The sequence below is a fragment of the Pseudophryne corroboree genome, chromosome 7 (assembly GCF_028390025.1).
Source record: "Pseudophryne corroboree isolate aPseCor3 chromosome 7, aPseCor3.hap2, whole genome shotgun sequence".
NCBI lineage: Eukaryota > Metazoa > Chordata > Amphibia > Anura > Myobatrachidae > Pseudophryne > Pseudophryne corroboree.
The window spans coordinates 360,236,694-360,255,568 of record NC_086450.1 but is presented as its reverse complement, the minus strand read 5'-3'; the positions used below and the strand labels follow the sequence as shown (position 1 = coordinate 360,255,568).

General features: G+C 44.9%; 1 protein-coding gene across 1 annotated transcript in view; it reads right to left on the bottom strand.

Annotated features, from left to right (window-relative positions):
* Positions 1–18,875, bottom strand: part of CYTH3 (cytohesin 3) — a 262,694-nt gene that overhangs the window by 43,676 nt on the left and 200,143 nt on the right. Inside the window, exons 10-11 of the mRNA XM_063934469.1 lie at positions 5,670–5,746; positions 4,887–4,958 (exon numbers count right to left, since the gene is read on the bottom strand). Of these exons, the coding sequence (XP_063790539.1) occupies positions 4,887–4,958; positions 5,670–5,746 (149 nt within the window). The remainder of the gene's footprint in view (positions 1–4,886; positions 4,959–5,669; positions 5,747–18,875) is intronic.

Below are 18,875 nucleotides of genomic sequence, written 5' to 3'. Positions count from 1 at the left end.
CAAAAATCTAACTGAGGCTTGGAGGAGGGTCATAGGGGGAGGAGCCAGTGCACACCACCTGATCCTAAAGCTTTTATTCTTGTGCCCTGTCTCCTGCGGAGCCGCTATTCCCCATGGTCCTTACGGAGTCCCAGCATCCACTAGGACGTCAGAGAAAAGACAATTAGGAAAACAAATTTGCCAGTTACGTGGTCAAATGGTTTTACACTATACATTTTTCCTTTAGCTTTTTTTTTTAAATATGACACAGCAAGATCTGCATCCATCTACTCACATGCTAGGAGCCGCCCAGCACAGGGCAAGGCATGCGTGTGGTGCTGCTCCGCAATTTAATTGCGAACACATCAATCTGAGGTTGACCACAGGTGGTTTCTGTGCCATTTATTTTCTCAGAGCAACTGCGAGAAGTCATGCAGCTGCCTCGAAAACAGCCTAGACACATCTGCATTGTCCAGACCACGCGCATGAAATGTCGCATCAACACTCCAGACGGCTGCTGCAGGAGGTGAAGGGCCACGTACATGCACTATTGTCAGTGCATGTGTGCAGATCAGATCGACGTGGGTGATGCATCCGAATGCAGCGGCTGCGTCAATCTCTGAATAGCCCCCCTAGATTACACCTATATGAGTTCCTCTTAATCTGCTATATTTAAGCGCTACATGGTTTGTTATGTGAGCGGTTTTTGTGTTATCTGGAGGACACTGTAACCTCCCACAATATACTTTTGCTCAGGGGACGCAGCAGAGCTTTAATGATCTGCTTCTACCCTGGGTTTTAATGCATGGTGGTACTAACTGCTGTACTAATCTAAAAACACTGCAATTAGTTTTGTCCCCCCCTTAACATGACTAAGAGGGGAAATTCAATTAGACGCCGTTACTTACTGCGGGCTAATTGATCCACAAGAGCTATCTGATTAGCCCCGAAGTCAGCCTGCAGCACCGCACTTCTCGCATATTTCTAAACATCCGAACGGCACTGGGCATTAAAGCCCAAAGCTTCCAGCTCTTTTATCCTCAATCAATTATCAGCACTAGTTGAATTCCCCCCTAATTTCTCTAACCACAAATTGAAGACTGGCTTGACTTTGTTTTTTCTCTGTTCACACAAACAAAATAAAAATCAACATAAAATATCCACCCCCTGCAAAATATTCAAATATATACCCAGTTCCCCAACTAGCAAATTGCTACAGGGCTGGTCTGCAGGCCTGCCATAGTCCACAAATGACAAGTGCCTCTGCATAGGCCCAGGAGATTTTTCCACTTGATGACCTCATGTTGCTGAATCTGCTTGCTGTCACCTCCTGAGATCACTGAGCGGGGCAGTAGCGGTACCCAGCATGCACCCATACAGCAGCTCTGAGTGTCAACACACACACACACACACACACACACACACACACACACACACACACACACACACACACACCTTCCCAGGAGGGACAGGGAGTTAGCAGCTGCTGAAGAAGAAATCACAGAGCACTGGAACCCTGAGTATTTGCGACTGAGGAGGCAGAACTGGGAACTCGCACGTAGGCAATGTCCACTGAGGGTATGTCTGTGTACGGGTTGGTATCGTTATACTGGTGCCCGTCTTCCCGGGCGGTCAGAATCCCGGACGCGGTATGCGGGCCACCGGAATGCCAGCAGCGGGGCGAGTGCAAAAGAGACCCTTGCGGACACGGTGGCGCACTACGCATGCTCCACTATTTATTCTCCCTCCAGGGGTGTTGTGGACACCCCAAGTGTGTCGGTATCACGGCTGTCGGTATGCTGAGCGCCGGGATCCCGATAGCCGGGATATTGAATGTATCCCCTGTGAACGGAGAGCGAGTTGGATGGAATTGCAAGTATAGGGCTGAGTAAGTGCGCCCTGCTGAGGATGAGTATCAAACCAAGGTTATAGATAGAACTCATATACCTGAGAAAAATGCCTTAATAAATTGGCATTGAAACGTTGTCTTTTATATACCGCCTGGATGAGAGTTCTTATTGGTATAGTCACCAGGAGTGCCACATCTGCTGCTTGTGTGTGTATATTATATATATATATATATATATATATATATATATACAGTTGTGCTCATAAATTTACGTACCGTAGCAGAATTTTAGATTTTCTGGCCATTTGACAAACTTTTCTTTCACTCATGGTTAGTGGTTGGGTGAAGCCATTTATTATCAAACAACTGTGTTTACGCTTTTAAAATCATAATGACAACAGAAACTACCCAAATGACCCTGGTCAAAAGTTTACATACCCCAGTTCTTAATACCGTGTATTGCCCCCTTTAACATCAATGACAGCTTGAAGTCTTTTGTGGTAGTTGTGGATGAGGCTCTTTATTTTCTCAGATGGTAAAGCTGCCCATTCTTCTTGGCAAAAAGCCTCCAGTTCCTGTAAATTATTGGGCTGTCTTGCATGAACTGTACGTTTGAGATCTCCCCAGAGTGGCTCAGTGATATTGAGGTCAGGAGACTGAGATGGCCACACCAGTACCTTCACTTTATTCTGCTGTAGCCAATGACAGGTCGACTTGGCCCTGTGTTTTGGATCATTGTCATGTTGGAACGTCCAATTACGTCCCATGCGCAGCTTCCGGGCTGATGAGTGCAAATTTTCCTCTAGTATTTTCTGATACAGGTTGAGTATCCCTTATCCAAAATGCTTGGGACCAGAGGTATTTTGGATAACGGATTTTTCCGTATTTTGGAATAATTAGATACCATAATGAGATATCATGGTGATGGGACCTAAATCTAAGCACAGAATGCATTTATGTTTCATATACACCTTATACACACAGCCTGAAGGTAATTTTTGCCAATATTTTTTATAACTTTGTGCATTAAACAAAGTGTGTGTACATACACACAATTCATTTATGTTTCATATACACCTTGTATACACAGCCTGAAGGTCATTTAATACAATATTATTAATAACTTTGTGTATTAAACAAAGTTTGTGTAAACTGAGCCATCAAAAAACAAAGATTTCACTATCTCACTCTCACTCAAAAAAGTCCGTATTTCGGAATATTCCGTATTTCGGAATATATGGATATGGGATACTCAACCTGTAACATGCTGTATTCATCTTGCCATCAATTTTGACCAAGTTTCCAGTGCCTTTGTAGCTCACACATCCCCAAAACATCAGCGATCCACCTCCGTGTTTCACAGTAGGAATGGTGTACCTTTCATCATAGGCCTTGTTGACTCCTCTCCAAATGTAACGTTTATGGTTGTGGCCACAAAGTTCAATTATGGTCTCATCACTCCAAATGACTTTGTTCCAGAAGTTTTGAGGCTAGTCTCTGTGCTGTTTGGAGTATTGTAAGCGGGATGCTTTGTGGCATTTGCGTAGTAATGGCTTTCTTCTGGCGACTCGACCATGCAGCCCATTTTTCTTCAAATGTCTCCTTATTGTGCATCTTGAAACAACCACACCACTCTTATTCAGAGTCCTGTATTTCAGCTGAAGTTATTTTTGGATTTTTCTTTGCATCCCGAACTATTTTCCTGGCAGTTGTGGCTGAAATTTTTGTTGGTCTACCTGACCGTGATTTGGTTTCCGCAGAATCCCTCATTTTCCACTTCTTAATTAGAGTTTGAACACTGCTGATTGGCATTCTCAATTGCTTGGATATCTTTTTATATCCCTTTCCTGTTTTATACAGTTCAATTACCTTTTCCCGCAGATCCTTTGACAATTATTTTGCTTTCCCCATGACTCAGATTCCAGACACGTCAGTGCAGCACTGGATGAAAGATGCAGGGGTCTTCCAGGAGTCCAGAAACTCACTGACCTTTTATACACTGATTACAAGCAAACAGATCACAGGTGAGGATGGTTACCTTTAGTAGCCATTGAAACCCGTTTGTGTCAATTTGTGTGCATGTTATCAGGCCAAAATGTCCAGGGTATGTAAACTTTTGATCAGGGTTATTTGGGTAGTCTCTTTTGTCATTATGATTTAAAAAGAGTAAACACAGTTGTTTGACAATAAATGGCTTCACTCAACCACTAACCATGAGTGAAAGAAAAGTTTGTGAGTTATCATTCATATTCTCTGACAAATGGCCAGAAAATCAAAAATTCTGCTAGGGTATGTAAACTTATGAGCACAACTGTATACATACACATGCATTTATTTTGGTAATACTGACCACAGATTTAATAATTTAATAAGTGAAATCATACAAAATTAACCACAGTGATCTATATGGTTACCTTATGCTGGGGAGAGGGGAGACTGGAAACACATGTGGCCTGATTCGGAAGCAAAGCAGAGAAAGCACATACATTTGTATCTAGAACAAACCATGTTGTCATGCAAGGAGAGGAAATACATTTATATTGTTTCAGTGCAGGATAAATACTGGATGCTTTTGCATGTAGCCCACAAATATTAGACACTGCAATTTAGATTTCAGTTTGGACATACTCTACCCAGATGTATATCTCTCTGCACGTTACTTCTGCCTCACCTACAGTGCAACATGGTTTTGCCCAGTTGCTTGCTTTCTTGCTTTGCTGCCACATCTGAATAACCCCCATAGACAATCCTTTCAAAACTCGAAGAGGACAACAAATGTTAACAAAATGATCTGCATATTCATGGGGGCCAGTGAAACTACATGTGACGGCTTCACGGGTTACGTTTCACAGGCTGATTTCTACTTCTACTTCAGAAATGCAAGCATAATCAGTAGACCGCAATGGTCCTATATGTAACTGAATAAGCCCCTTAAGAGGGCATGAAAACAGTTTCTGTGAATGTAACGAGATGTGTATCCCATAAGAACTACTAACATACAGTAATAAAACTACAAAAAAGAAAAAAAAAAACACCACCACAAAAACAGGAGACTTACTGGTTTTCTGGGATCTTCCACTTCTCTGATGCTCAGATTTTCCAAAGGAATTATCCCTCTTGGCTCTTTATCCTGTCACGTCAAACACAGGACGATTAAATGAGAACAAATGAACTTTTCCTGTCCTAACATCTGCATCTAGAGACTGTATTGCCTGTACAAATTTAAAATATACATAAAGAGTCTCAAAGGTCATCATATATAGGGCCTATCAATCATAGGAAAACCAGTATAATGGGTTCTTACAAGCTCTCAGATACTACAGTACACTGCTGTAGCAACCTGTACTCTCACACACCAATTTTTATTGTGATATGCAAATAAACAGACGCATTATGAATTCCTCCTGGAACCTTGCAGTAAGGTGCCATATTGGTGAAGACCCACCGTGCATTCATGTATCAGAAAATACCCACCCAGTACTGGGAGCTGCTTTCCACAACTGTAATTTATGCATGGTGCATTCAATAGTGTCTGCTTTATGCTAAAAAATGGGGACACAGAGTAAGGCTGCATAGCGTCAAATGCAGGTTCAAATCGAGCTCTGTAATGCAGTTCACATGATTAGAAAATCCATTTTGAGAGCTTCTTCAGGTTGACTATTCACAGAGAAAGGCAAATACAAATTCTGCAAAATGTCCCCTAAGCAAGAATTAGTGTAACATTATTATTATTATTATTATTATTATTATTATCGTTGTCGTTCTAGAAATGTAGTCCTACAGCCTTGGGAATTTTTGAACAATATGGCATCTCCCACAATTATTTAGAGCAACTACTTACTGTTGTGTATTCAAAGTAATAGAGGCAGTTATCTGTCAGGATAAACCATCTCCGCTTCCACGTTTTTACTCTTCCTCCTGGGAACACAAAGGTTGAGACTGTTAACTCACTCTCTCTACAAAGTAATGGGATTGTACAACGAATCAGACGCTCCAGTCCTAATCTCTTCACTTTTGGGCCATGGAGCCCCTAGGAGCCCAGCTTGCATATGATCTGCAGAACACCCCCTTAATTACAACTGTAGTATAAAGTAAAAATCTCAGTAAGAACATATGCCTTTCGTTTATCCTGCACTTACTAAATCCTAGCCATTTTTAAACTGGGGAAAAAAAGTTCAGGTGCAAGGGGAAATTAAATGCGGCATTCCCAAGAAATATATCTCAATCGTGGAAAATATGCTGTTTAGGAATATCCCTATGGATTTCAGATCATTTCACATAGGCCATAAAATTCTTCTACTAGCCTCGTCCCAGAATGCATTACTTGCAGGGCACAGCAAGACCAAAGTATTATATTGCGTGTGACAAAAACTTAAGACAAGCTCTGGAAAAGATCCAGGGGGTGTCCCAAAGGGGGGGAACAACATCTGAGACACGTTTCTGTGCAGGAATGAAGTCATTCAGCATCTATTAACTGGGGCGTTCTTACTGCAGAACAAGTCTAAAACTAGGAGATAAATATAGCCTCCACCTGTTTTACATTTCATAGATTATGTACAAAAGCCATTTTAACCATTTCAGCTACCAGGCATGCGAGCCCTTCTTGGGAAGAATAATTTACCTTGAAAACATTGTTAAAACTGAACAATTTTTTAGGATTACAAAGAAAGCCGATGCAAGCCTGAAACGGGCGAATAAAGGATGTCTGGACACAACAGTGAAGATGACAGCAAATTAAGCAGCCAATGGAAACGCAGACCAGGAGCGTGACTTGTAAGCATGGGTGTTCAAAAGCTATGTAAACTCATGTTTCTTTGCCCATTGCTTGACAATTTAGAGTTTAGGCAACCTGAGGTTCTTCCACAGTTGTAGGGAGAATGACTCCTTTCTTATTAAGCAGATAGCAGTGCATGGTGGTAACTGTAGCTCCACCACACTTTGGGGTTTTGTATCAAGCACTGGAGAGAGATAAAGGGGAGAAGGTGCCAAAGCAACCAATCCCCATCTAACTGTCATTTCACAGACTGTGCTAGATAAGCTGTTTGGTTGCTTTGGGCAACTTCTCCAAGACTTGATAAAAGTCTCCGGTCACCTGAGGTGATTTAGTGAGTAAAGAGACTCTATATATTATCTATGGCGAGAATGATTCCATTTGCTTATTTAGAAAACTGAAGTCTGTTTGCATTGTTATCGCTTTGCAGTTGACAATTCTATGAGTAATAGTACTAATACATCCATTATCCATGGCCTAACTTCATTATAGTGTAATGTTATTACAGATCATTTTGTTAAAGGTTATTCTTGGAAACAGAAAATTGCATTATACACCTATGAGTCACCATGTACAGCCAGTCTGCAAGACATCACAACTAGGATCTTCACCCGTGCTGAATGTTAACTGAACCTCTCCCAACCCTTCTATGCCTAGAAAAGCCCCTCTTCTCCTCTTCCTGGCAAAACCAGAGCACTATTTGTGTTACCACACAAACCGCCAAATGCACAGTATGGCAAACTTAAACTGTGCCACTGAGAACCACACTCACATATTTTATGTTTAACACAATATTATTGCCCTAAACCTGTTTCCAATGTCAGCTTTTGAAAGGCAAATTGATGAGACTCGCTGCGATTTCAACGCTTCATAATAAAAACGGGAATAATAATTTCTATTGCAGAATTCCAGTCCCCTACATAATCTGTAGGCAGCCATCTTGTGGGCTGAACCAATATTCATTAATAATGACATTACTGAGGTACAAAATGGCTGCCTCCAAAATGAGTAGGCAGCAGGTGTATACATTCCTCGTAACTGCAAACTAATCTATAATACCATCCTTATAGTAAGCAAACTGTTGTATGAAACAGTTACTGAAGGAAAACTTACTGGAAAGCTTTACAGCAAAATGGTCAAGTCTGCCTTCTTGTTTTTATTAAAAAAAACACATGCTGAAGAAAACCCAATATAATCAAAGAACATTGTAGGGTAAATCACTGAAAACATTAACACGGGAAAAAATATGCTCCACCTCACTGCATGTCCCAGTGAATTTATATGAATAAATCAAAGTTCTTCCGAAAGGGGTTACCAATGGTCTGGAAGTCAACTGGTAGCGGACTACAGGATAGAAAGGTACGAGTAAATTTGAGGTGTCTAAATAAAATGGGCATTCTTTTCCAATACAAATAGGTCATCTGCAAAAACTAAAAGTATCATTTTAAATAAATTCACATTTTCACAAACTAAATCACACATTTTAAACACATCTTAATTCATTTTATTTTGCCAACCTTTACGGGCAGAATTTGAAAAGAATCTGCAAGACTCTGTGGATGGAAAGAATTATGGGCCCAATTCCGATTTGGGAATTAAGAAAGAGCAAGTAACTGTGCACTTGAGCAAACCATTGGGGTCATTCCGAGTTGATTGTAGCTGCGCTAAATTTAGCACAGCTACGATCTTCTTCCCTGACATGCGGGGGGATGCCCAGCACAGGGCTAGCCTGCCCCGCATGTCAGTCCGGCCCCCCCTCGCAGAAGTGCAAAGGCATCGTACAGCGGCGATGCCTTTGCACTTCAAGAGTAGCTCCCGGCCAGCGCAGCTTTAGCGTGCTGGCCGGGAGCTACTCATCGCTCCCCGGCCCGCAGCGGCTGCTTGTGACGTCACGCAGCTGCTGTGGCCCGCCCCCCCGTTCGGTCCAGCCACGAAAGGGCGGCCTCCCGCCCCCTCCCGCCCAGCGATTGCCTCGGACTGTCAATCAGGCAGAGGCGATCGTATCCCTGCTACCGGCTTCGGCCATCTGGCATGCACTGGCGCACTATGGCGCCGACACATGCGCAGTAGGGACCCGTTCACTCTGCTGCGTTAAAATTACCCCCCATATTGCAATGCAAGGGGGGAGTAAACACAGTATTATTTTTTGCATGCAGAGTAAATACTGGCTACTTTTGCATGTAGCCCACAAATGCAGGGCAGCTTAATTTTTCCACTGCAATTTAGATTTCAGTTTGGACACACCCCTCCCTAATCTCAATCTCATTTTAAATCTGCCCCCTGCTGCAGTCCAACATGATATTACCAAGGTGCACAGTTCCTTGTCCTTTCTTACTTTATTCCCAAATCAAAATTAGGCCCTATATAACCACTGAGGCACAGCTTTCACAAAACTAGCAAAAGATTTCAAGCACCAATTAAATATTTGATTAAGAAGTCTATGGTCACTTGCTAAGCAGATGCAGCCAGGTACATCATGCTTAGTACAGTCTATTAATCTAATTACAGTGGGTGACTACAGGTCCCCAAAATCAGACTGCTGTATAGGGGCCAACGCATGATTTTAGCCAATACTACTTATCTTATACTGGGCACAGAATAGGATGAGAGTGATAGGTGTATTCACTACACAGAGAAAGACATTGTATAGAAGCCAACCAAATTATCCCAATTGTACCTCAGCTCCCAGAGTAAAATACACGACATGAGAGATACGTCTGGTCAATTCACATCATGTCATGTTTACAGAACTTTATTCTTTCATGTTAAACACTCCCTTATAATACAATGTAAGGCTTGCATAATACAAACAGTAACCCAACATGGATAACACGATTCATTTTATTGTGCAGCTGGTCAATACTGCACAATAGGGACAAAGGTGGGATATTCAGCAGTTATCAACTATAGTATTGTCCAGATGGTAATTACAATAAAGCCAGCTGGTTTTGTATGTTTTGCAGTCGGGATACCGGCGGTCAGAATACCGACCGTGTCATCTCAATGGTGAGAATCCCAACAGGGGATAGGCAAGTATACTTGCCTTCCCCCAATGCCACCCTTTCCCTTTGTTCCTGCAGCCCTAATCTAATCCCGCAGCCTAACCCTAACTGGTGATGCCTAAACCTTACCTTCCCTCCCCGCAGCCTAAACCTTACCCTCCCTCCCCACAGCCTAAACCAAACCCCCCTCCCCGCAGTCTAAACCTTACCTTCCCTCCCCGCAGCCTAAACCTTACCTACCCTACCCGCAGTCTAAACCTTACCTTCCCTCCCCGCAGCCTAAACCTTACCCTCCCTCCCCACAGCCTAAACCAAACCCTACTCCCTGCAGCCTATACCTAACCCTAACCCTCCCTGGGGGTGCCTAAACCTAACCCCCCTCTATTCAGCCTACCCACATGGCTTACCTCGCCAACGTCCCAGTAAACGCTCATTCGGGATCACGGCGCCGGAATTGTGATCGTAGTCGGGATACCAGCGCCGGTATTCCGAGCAGTGTCGGGATTCCAGCGTCCGGTAAGGACTGCTTCACCTATCCCTCCTGACACATTTATGTAAGCGTAGGTGTGTTCCTACGTCAGGTCAGCTACTGACCTACAGGTGATAAGCAATGGTTTATCTAGCAATTGAAAGGCATCATCTGGCATGGATGAAGTGTGATGATCCAAATATGGCAGAACCATCTGCATTTAAGATACAGTAGCTATGTGAGCACAAGGCCTTCTCCACAGCTTTCATTTGGATACACAGTAAGGTGCATCCTCCCAGGTGGAGGGAACACTGGGGAAGACCTAGTTCCATTTAAACTATTCAAAGTGCATAAGACGCAATGTAAAATGTTCTATATGCGAAAAATAACAGATCCTCTAAGCCACAGGGACAAAATGGCTGTCTTGTTTTTTTTTTTTTTTTTTTTTGTGGAGATAACATTACATGTATGCAGTCTATAATATATCAATTAAACATTATTACCTGTAGAGCATATATTCACAGAGCAACAGTATCTTAGCTCAACACGTCTAGAGCATAACAGTTCTATGAAATTCTTAGACACAGCGGAAATGTCACAGTATGTTACAGATATCATAGCAAGGCAAGACCGGCCGCGAGGACTCCCCTCTCACACAACATCCCACATTGAAAATAACCCGGTTTTAACTATATCTCTCTTTGTAATATTTAGAATCCATCCATCTACCCCATATTGTTGACCATTTCTTCTCCACCTTCCTAGCCAGAAACACAAATTTTTCATGCGCAATCGTTTCATTGACCAGGGATATCCACGCCCCAGTTGTCGGGGCTTCACTAGCCAGCCATAGCCGGGCAATACAGACCCTAGCTAAAGCGCATAGGTTAATAACGTATCGTCTACTAGGTGGGTCCAAGGCTTCCTCGTCCACTATCAACAGAGTACAAAGCGCAGGAGTACACACGAAGGAGGGAATACCTGTGTCACACAGGATCCGTATAATCGCCGTCCAAAACACAGACACGCCAGGACACACCCACAGTAAGTGCCAGAAGTCTGCATCCACGGCTCCACATCTAGGGCATTGCGAGGTGTGGGCTCCCCCGATATGTGCTAATCTCACCGGGGTCATATACACCCTGTGTAGAATGTATAGTTGTATTTGCTGATATCTAACAGAGGAGGTGGAGATCCGATGGGCCCCTATGGCACTATTCCATGCATCATCCGGTAGCATGCCCACATCCGATTCCCACCTACCCCGAAGAGCCGTAAGAGGGTCATTATGGTGCATTAGCAGGATACGACCATATATCCTAGAAACTAAGTGTCCCGCGTCTAGCGTCTGCAACATTGTTTTAACCGGGGAGTCTATTAAGGCTGGAGGGCCATTTGGGAACTGGGCTGCCAGCGCGTGTCTCAACCGTAGGAATTGAAAAAAGAACCGTGAGGGAATGTTGTGTGCGTGTTGAAGTTGTTGGAAAGAGTTGAGAACCCCATCACTATATATATGGCCCATAGATGATACTCCCCATCTTCCCCAAACCTCTCGGACCTGAAGCTGACACAGTTCAGGAAACCCATAAATATTATCCAGGGGGGTGTCAGGGTCGACGCCATGGCCCCGCATCACCGAGTGCACCATTTTCCACACCAGGATGGCTTGCTTAATAAGCGGTATCGTGGACATTTTAACACTGCCACAGAGAAGTAGCTGTAGTGGGGAGCCCCCCGGGTAGTCGTGATGCAACATCAGCGAATGCAAAGCCAGGGGATCGAGATCCCCAACCCACCCCCAGATATGTGTCAATTGCGCCGCGTAGTAGTAAAAACGGAAATTGGGGAGGGCCAGACCGCCCATTTCACGTGTTCTGGTCATGGTATCTAGTTTTAAGCGTGCACGTTTACTGGCCCACACCAGGGAGGAAATCAACCCATCTATTTGTTTAAAGATCTTCTGTGGAATATAGACGGGTGATTGCTGCAGGACATAGAGAAGCTTGGGCAGGAAGACCATTTTAACCATATTAACCCTCCCCGTGACTGTTAAGGGCAACTTACCCCACGTCTGCACCCGGCCACGGAGGTATATTATTTGAGGAGTAATATTGAGAGAAGAGAATTTTTGGGGGTCATTAGACACCCAAACCCCCAAATATTTGAATGATTCCACCCATTTCAGTGGAAGAACCATCAATGGGGAGGCAGGGGCCTCGCCCTTAAGTGGGATAATAAAGGATTTCTCCCAGTTTATCAGTAAGCCAGAGTATCGCCCAAACCTATCAATAATTTCCAAGATCCTAGGCATAGACTCAGCATAGCGATCCACAAACATCAGGATATCATCAGCGTATAGGGCCACTCTGTCCTCCCGAGCACCCACTTTAAGTCCATAAATACCCGCATCTGTTCTCAGAAGACATGCCAGGGGTTCAATGGCCATAGCAAACAGAGTAGGGGACAAGGGACAACCCTGGCGAGTGCCTCTAGACAGGGGAAAGGAGTGAGATACAAAACCATTGACCGCCACCCTTGCCGATGGAGAGGAATACATCAGTCGGACATATTTAATAAATTTCGGGCCGATGCCAAATCTACGCATAACTTCCCATAAGTATTCCCACTCCACAGAGTCAAAAGCCTTAGCGGCATCCAACGAAACAACGATGGAGGAGGAAGGGTCCGCCCGGGGGATTTGTAGGTGGGTAAACAAACGTCTGAGGTTAATGGAGGTCGATTTATTAGGCATAAATCCCGTTTGGTCCGGGTGTATAATTTGGGAAATAACTGTATTTAGTCTACCAGCCAATATCTTGGCCAAAATTTTAATGTCAGTGGGTAGGAGCGATATAGGGCGGTAGGATTCCACTCTCTTGGGATCCTTGTCAGGCTTAGGGAGAACCACAATCACTGCCTCCGCCATAGACGGGGGAAGAGAATTCTGTGTAAACATCTGGCTATATAACTCAAGTAGGTGGGGGACAAAAAAATCCAAGTTATGTTTATATACCTCGGATGGTATTCCATCTAATCCCGGGGCTTTACCACTAGGAGAGGCCTCAATCGCTGCTCTAACTTCATCAGGGGAAATGGGCGCCTCCAACAGGTCGCAGGCCTCCCCGGACAAGGTGGGGAAGCAGACATGGTCTAAATAATCATTTAACTGTGATGAGGTGCAATCTAATTTAGATTCATATAAGTGACTATAGAAGGATACAAATTCAGCCGTCATCTGTGGGGTCTGGGTCAGGTGGACACCTTCAGCGCTCACAATCTCCACCACCACACTAGTAGGTCTGTCCCCCCGAGCCAGAGAAGCCAGATATGTCCCCGGCCTGTCCCCCGTGGCATAAAAGGCATGAGATGAGAATAGGAGTCTATGCTGAGTCTTTTCCATTAGGTAATCTCTCCATTCCCTCTGAGCCGACAACCAGGCCGACTTGGAGCTGGTCAAGGAATCCTGCAAATATTGTAGTTCTGCAGCGACACTCCGGGTCTCTAACTCCACCTCCCTTTTCTTATAGAAGGATTTTAATTCAGACACCCGTTTAATCAAGCTCCCCCGTAAAAAGGCCTTAAATGTGTCCCATAGGTTAGAGATAGACTGGTCGGTGCTATTCAGCTCGAAGAACTCCCGCCATGCGGCCACCATTTCAGATCCAGCGCCCATGTGAACAAGCCAGAATGGGTTAAATTTCCACACAGCTTGACCCTTATCACAATTAAAGTCTAAATTAAAGGTTAAGGGGGAGTGGTCTGATATACCTCTAGTCTCATATCTAATGTTACCGACGCGGGGAACCATATCACTCGAGAGGAGGACCAGGTCGATCCTAGAGAACGAAGAGTGGGAGTGTGAAAAACACGAGTATTGTTTAAGAGAAGGGTGTCTCAGTCTCCATGGATCGACCAGGCCCAACCCCGACACCACATTTGCAAACCCAGACCCCCCAGGACCTGCAGCAGACGGAGACATGGACAGCCTATCCACAGCCACGTCTAGCACATTATTGAAATCCCCCAGGCAAATAACAGACACCCCGGGAGACAAGGCCATGAACCCAGCAACCCTCTTAAGTACATCGGGAGAGTACGGAGGGGGCACGTAGACTGCCAGCAGGAGGACAGGAACATAAAATAACCTACATTTCAAGAACACATATCTCCCCCATGGATCCGTTTGTATAGATTCCATTACAAAAGGGACTGTCCGCTTAATAAGGACTGAGACCCCGCGCGAGGCGGACGTGTGCATAGAGTGGTATGCCCAACCCACCCAAGGCCTCTTCAAAGAGAGAATCTTGCTACCTACCAAATGCGTTTCCATAAGACAGACAATATCAGCAGCATAGTGTTTGAGCTGTCGGAGCACAAGAGACCTCTTAACTTTATCATTGAGCCCTCTCACATTCCACGAAACCACCTTAATCCCCGTCATAATACAGCAAAGGTATAATCAGTGCATCGCCCCGCGGCCGGCCAGCCCCGCCACATATAAATTCCGCAACCAGACACACGTGCTTGTATTGCATGATTGGAAACCACGTACTTTCTCTACATACATTTCCGCTCAAAGAACAAACATAACCCAACTCCCTCCCCTTCCCCCCACCCTGTATACCACCCCCAACATGCAGCATACTTGGATCCCAAAACTGAGTGATCATACCAAAAACTTAATATAAACCTAACTGTATTGCACCATCAACCAGTGCAAACACTGCTTGATCGGGGCCAAGAATATAATGGCTCTCGGGAATAGAGAACAACTATTAAAAAATGAGAAGGTTGCTCCCAGCCATTAACCTTTTCCCCCTCTAAAACAAAAACAAATGAGGGGGGATCATAAAGATCCACCCCCTAGGTCCCACTGATATCAAAAATAAAAAACACACTCGGATATCAAAAAACCACCTATGTCAGGACAAGCATTCAGCAGTCCCCCCTCTCCCCCCATCCTCCCGCACAGAGACCGTTAATACAACAGGAAGAAAAGAGAGCATACGAACCCAAGGTATAACCAAACACAAGAACATATCAAGTATATCGTGATTGACTTAAAGGGTATACATATGTCCTGTCTAAGCTGCGATAATAATGCAAAAGGGGCATTGGTAGCATTCAAACAGGCCCGCATCCTAACTCTTTGCAATATCTAACATATATGTCTAAAACAGACAGAATAATTAGCCATAAATGAGAGCATAGGAAAATCAGCTTCCAATAGCAGCCGGATAGTTACTAATCCGCAAGGGCACGTCTCGCCGGGAACCGTCTGTCCAGCCACACCGTGGCCTCCCGAGGGGTCGTGAAAAATTTTGTTTCCCCATCCGCCACTACCCGCAATCTGGACGGGAATAGCATGGCATACGGCAGTTCAAGTTCACGAAGTCTCCTTTTGACAGGAATAAACTGAGCCCTATCTTTTTGTACATCCACCGCAAAGTCTGGGAATACCGATATTGGCGATCCATTCCATTTCAGAGGGCCTTTAGTACGAGCCAGCCTCAGAACGGTGTCCCGATCCCGGTAATGAAGAAACTTTACAATAAAAGTGCGTGGTGGAGCCCCCGGCGGCAGCGGGCACATCGGAACTCTATGGGCCCGTTCAACAGTGAAATAAGGCGAGAATTCCTCAGATCCGAAAAAATCACGGAGCCATTTTACAATAAATTCCTCGGGAGCGGAGCCCTCTTCTTTTTCAGGCAGGCCAATGAAGCGGACGTTATTGCGCCGCAGACGCCCCTCTACATCCGTGAGCTTTTTGCGTACATCATTCATCTGGGACTCCAAAGCATCGGTGCGGTGACCCAGCGGACCAACGGCATCTTCAATATTGGAAATACGGGTCTCCGCTTCTCCCACTCTCTCTCTCACCCGTTGGAGGTCCTGATGAATAATGGAGAGGTCGGATTGTACCTGCCCGATTTTGTCAGCCAGACGCACTTCACTGGCATTTACCGCGTCTAATACTCTCTGCAGTGCAGCATCCGGAGGGTCAGAGGATACGGAGCTATAGGCAGGAGATGGAGGCGATGTCTCGGATCTCGTGGTCTCCCCTCTCCGCTGCTGGGGACCTTGGTCGCGGACAAACTTATCCATCGATCCCGCCGCCGCCCCGGTCTGACGACCTTTCACCATTTTAGACAGCACGATGTTGGTTCTCCTGGGCTGCCGGTCTTATCAAAGCAAATATAGGCAGAGCAGGCAAACTATAGATATGTATAAACAGCCAGCAGGGCCACCCTTACCGGATATATTGTAGTGTGACCGGCCACTTCAGCAAAAGTATAGGGATTATCCCTCTCAACCAGAGTTGTAGGATTTATAATATCTTCCCCAGCACCTGACTCCCAGTGTGAGTGTAGCAGATGGAGTCTATAAAATGGCTGACAAGGCAATCTCCCCTCAGGGACTCAGAGGACCTCTCTCTCTCCCAGATTTCTCCCACAATTGCAGTGGTGCCCCACTTCCAGACTTTGGCTGCTGATATGCGTCCCACAGAAGTTTTACAGGCGGCGGCGGATAGCGGAGCCGCACTTCCGGTTTCGCGGGTGTCGCGTCCCTGCAGCAAGGGAGACGAGACAGGAGATCTCACCCGCAGCTTCCCCCGGACCTCACAGGTGATCAGCAGGGCTACAGCGGAGCGCCCGGCTCTCTCTTCTCCCCGGCGCCTCGGATGGCCGCAGCGAGCGGCTGACGGGGAAGCTCACGGAGCCGAACTTCCGGTCCCCACACGTGGCAGCGGCACCCGGCACAGAGCAGGGCCCGCCGGAGTCCGGAGCTCCTGGGCCTCCAAAGATAGCGGCAGCGGCTGCACTTTCACTGCAGGGGGGAGCAGGGAGCCTTAATAAAGCTGTGGCTGCAAAATGGGACCCAGAGGGGGAATCAGGATATACGTGCAGGATATAGTGGCTGGGGAGCTGCACAGAGTGTGTGCTACTCCATGCCCGTCCTGGCCACGCCCTGGCTGTCTTGTTTATCGTACTTATCAACACATGTGGCAGTCTTTATGATTTTCACTGAGAAATCAGAATTACTTTTCCAATGCAGAGGGGAAGAAGGTTGATAATGAGAAAAGCAGGAGTCCAACCTTATGGGCCTCATGGCCACTTCCTGGTTCAGGCATTCTTACCTAGCACTCTCAATGAAAACTTTAACCAAAAACACTAAAACAGATGTCAAGACAAAAACAGCTTTGTTCCCAAAGCTACAGGGCATAGGTCCAGTCAGCGGAGGCCGTGTCAAAGATTTATCTTCTGGTTATTCTGTCATTATAAGGTTTAATTCACTCTGTGTGGTGAAGGTAACCGGAACTTTAGAAGAACCTGTAATTACTTATGAAAAAAATAGGAAGGAAAGCAGTGGTTCTAGTAATACCTGATGTGCAAAACTAAAGACCAATGGGATGTAGGGCTATTGGCTTAAAAAAAAAATGTATGATAAGGAGGCAACGGCTCCTCACAGCTTATTTTCTGTCCACTTGCCCCGATTCTTCTGTCCACCTTTACAAACAAAAAAAACCTGTCACTTCAGAAGCTCTTAGTGATTGCAGTGTATGATGTAGATTGTCTGGATAGTATACTTTTTTTCTTACAGGAAAAATTAGGATATTGTGCAAAAGTTCATTTATTTCAGTAATTCAACTTAAAAGGTGAAACTAATATATTATATAGACTCATTACATGCAAAGTGAGATATTTCAAGCCTTTATTTGTTATAATTTTGATGATTGTGGCTTACAGATTAAGATAACCCCAAAGTCAAAATCTCAGAAAATTAGAATATTACATAAAATCAATAAAAAAAGGATTTTAAATACAGAAATGTCGGCCCTCTGAAAAGTATAATCATGCATATGTACTTAGTACTTGGTTTGGGCCCCTTTTGCATGAATTACTGCCTCAATGCGGCGTGACATGGATTCTATCAGACTGTGGCACTGCTGAGGTGTTATGGAAGATCAGGATGCTTCAATAGCGGCCTTCAGCTCTTCTTCATTGTTCGGTCTCATGTCTCTCATCTTTCTCTTGGTAATGCCCCATAGATTCTCTATGGTGTTCAGGTCAGGCGCATTTGCTGGCCAATCCAGCACAGTAATCTCACGGTCATTGAACCAGTTTTTGGTACTTTTGGCAGTGTCGGAAGGTGCCAAGTCCTGCTGAAAAAAGTCAGCATCTCCACAAAGCTTGTCTGCTGAAGATAGCATGAAGTGCTCTAAAATGTCCTAGTAGACGGCTGCGTTAACTCTGGACTTCATAAAGCACAGTGGAACAACACCAGCAGATGACGTGGCTCCCCAAATCAACACAGACTATGGAAACTTCACACAGGACTTTAAGCATCTTGGATTATGTGCCTCTCCATTCTGCCTCCATACTCTGGGACCTTGGTTTCCAAATGAGATGCAAAATTTGCTCTCATCAGAAAAGATGACTTTGGACCACTGAGCAACAGACCAGTTATTTTTTTCTTTAGCCCAGGTTCAGGTCCCGTCTGTGTATAGTGGCTCTTAATGCACTAACTCCTGCCTCAGTCCACTCCTTGTGAAGCTCCCCCACACTTTTGAATGGCCTTTTCCTGACAATACTCTTCAGGCTGCGGTCATCCCTGCTGCTTGTGCACTTTTTTCTTCCACACTTTTCACTTCCACTTCTATTAATGTGCTTTGATACAGCACTTTGAGAACATCAAACTTCTTTTGAAATTTCCTTTTGAGGCTTTCCCTCATTGCGGAGGGTGACAATGATTGTTTTCTGCACAACTGCCAGGTCAGCAATCTTCCCCATTTTCTGAGATTTT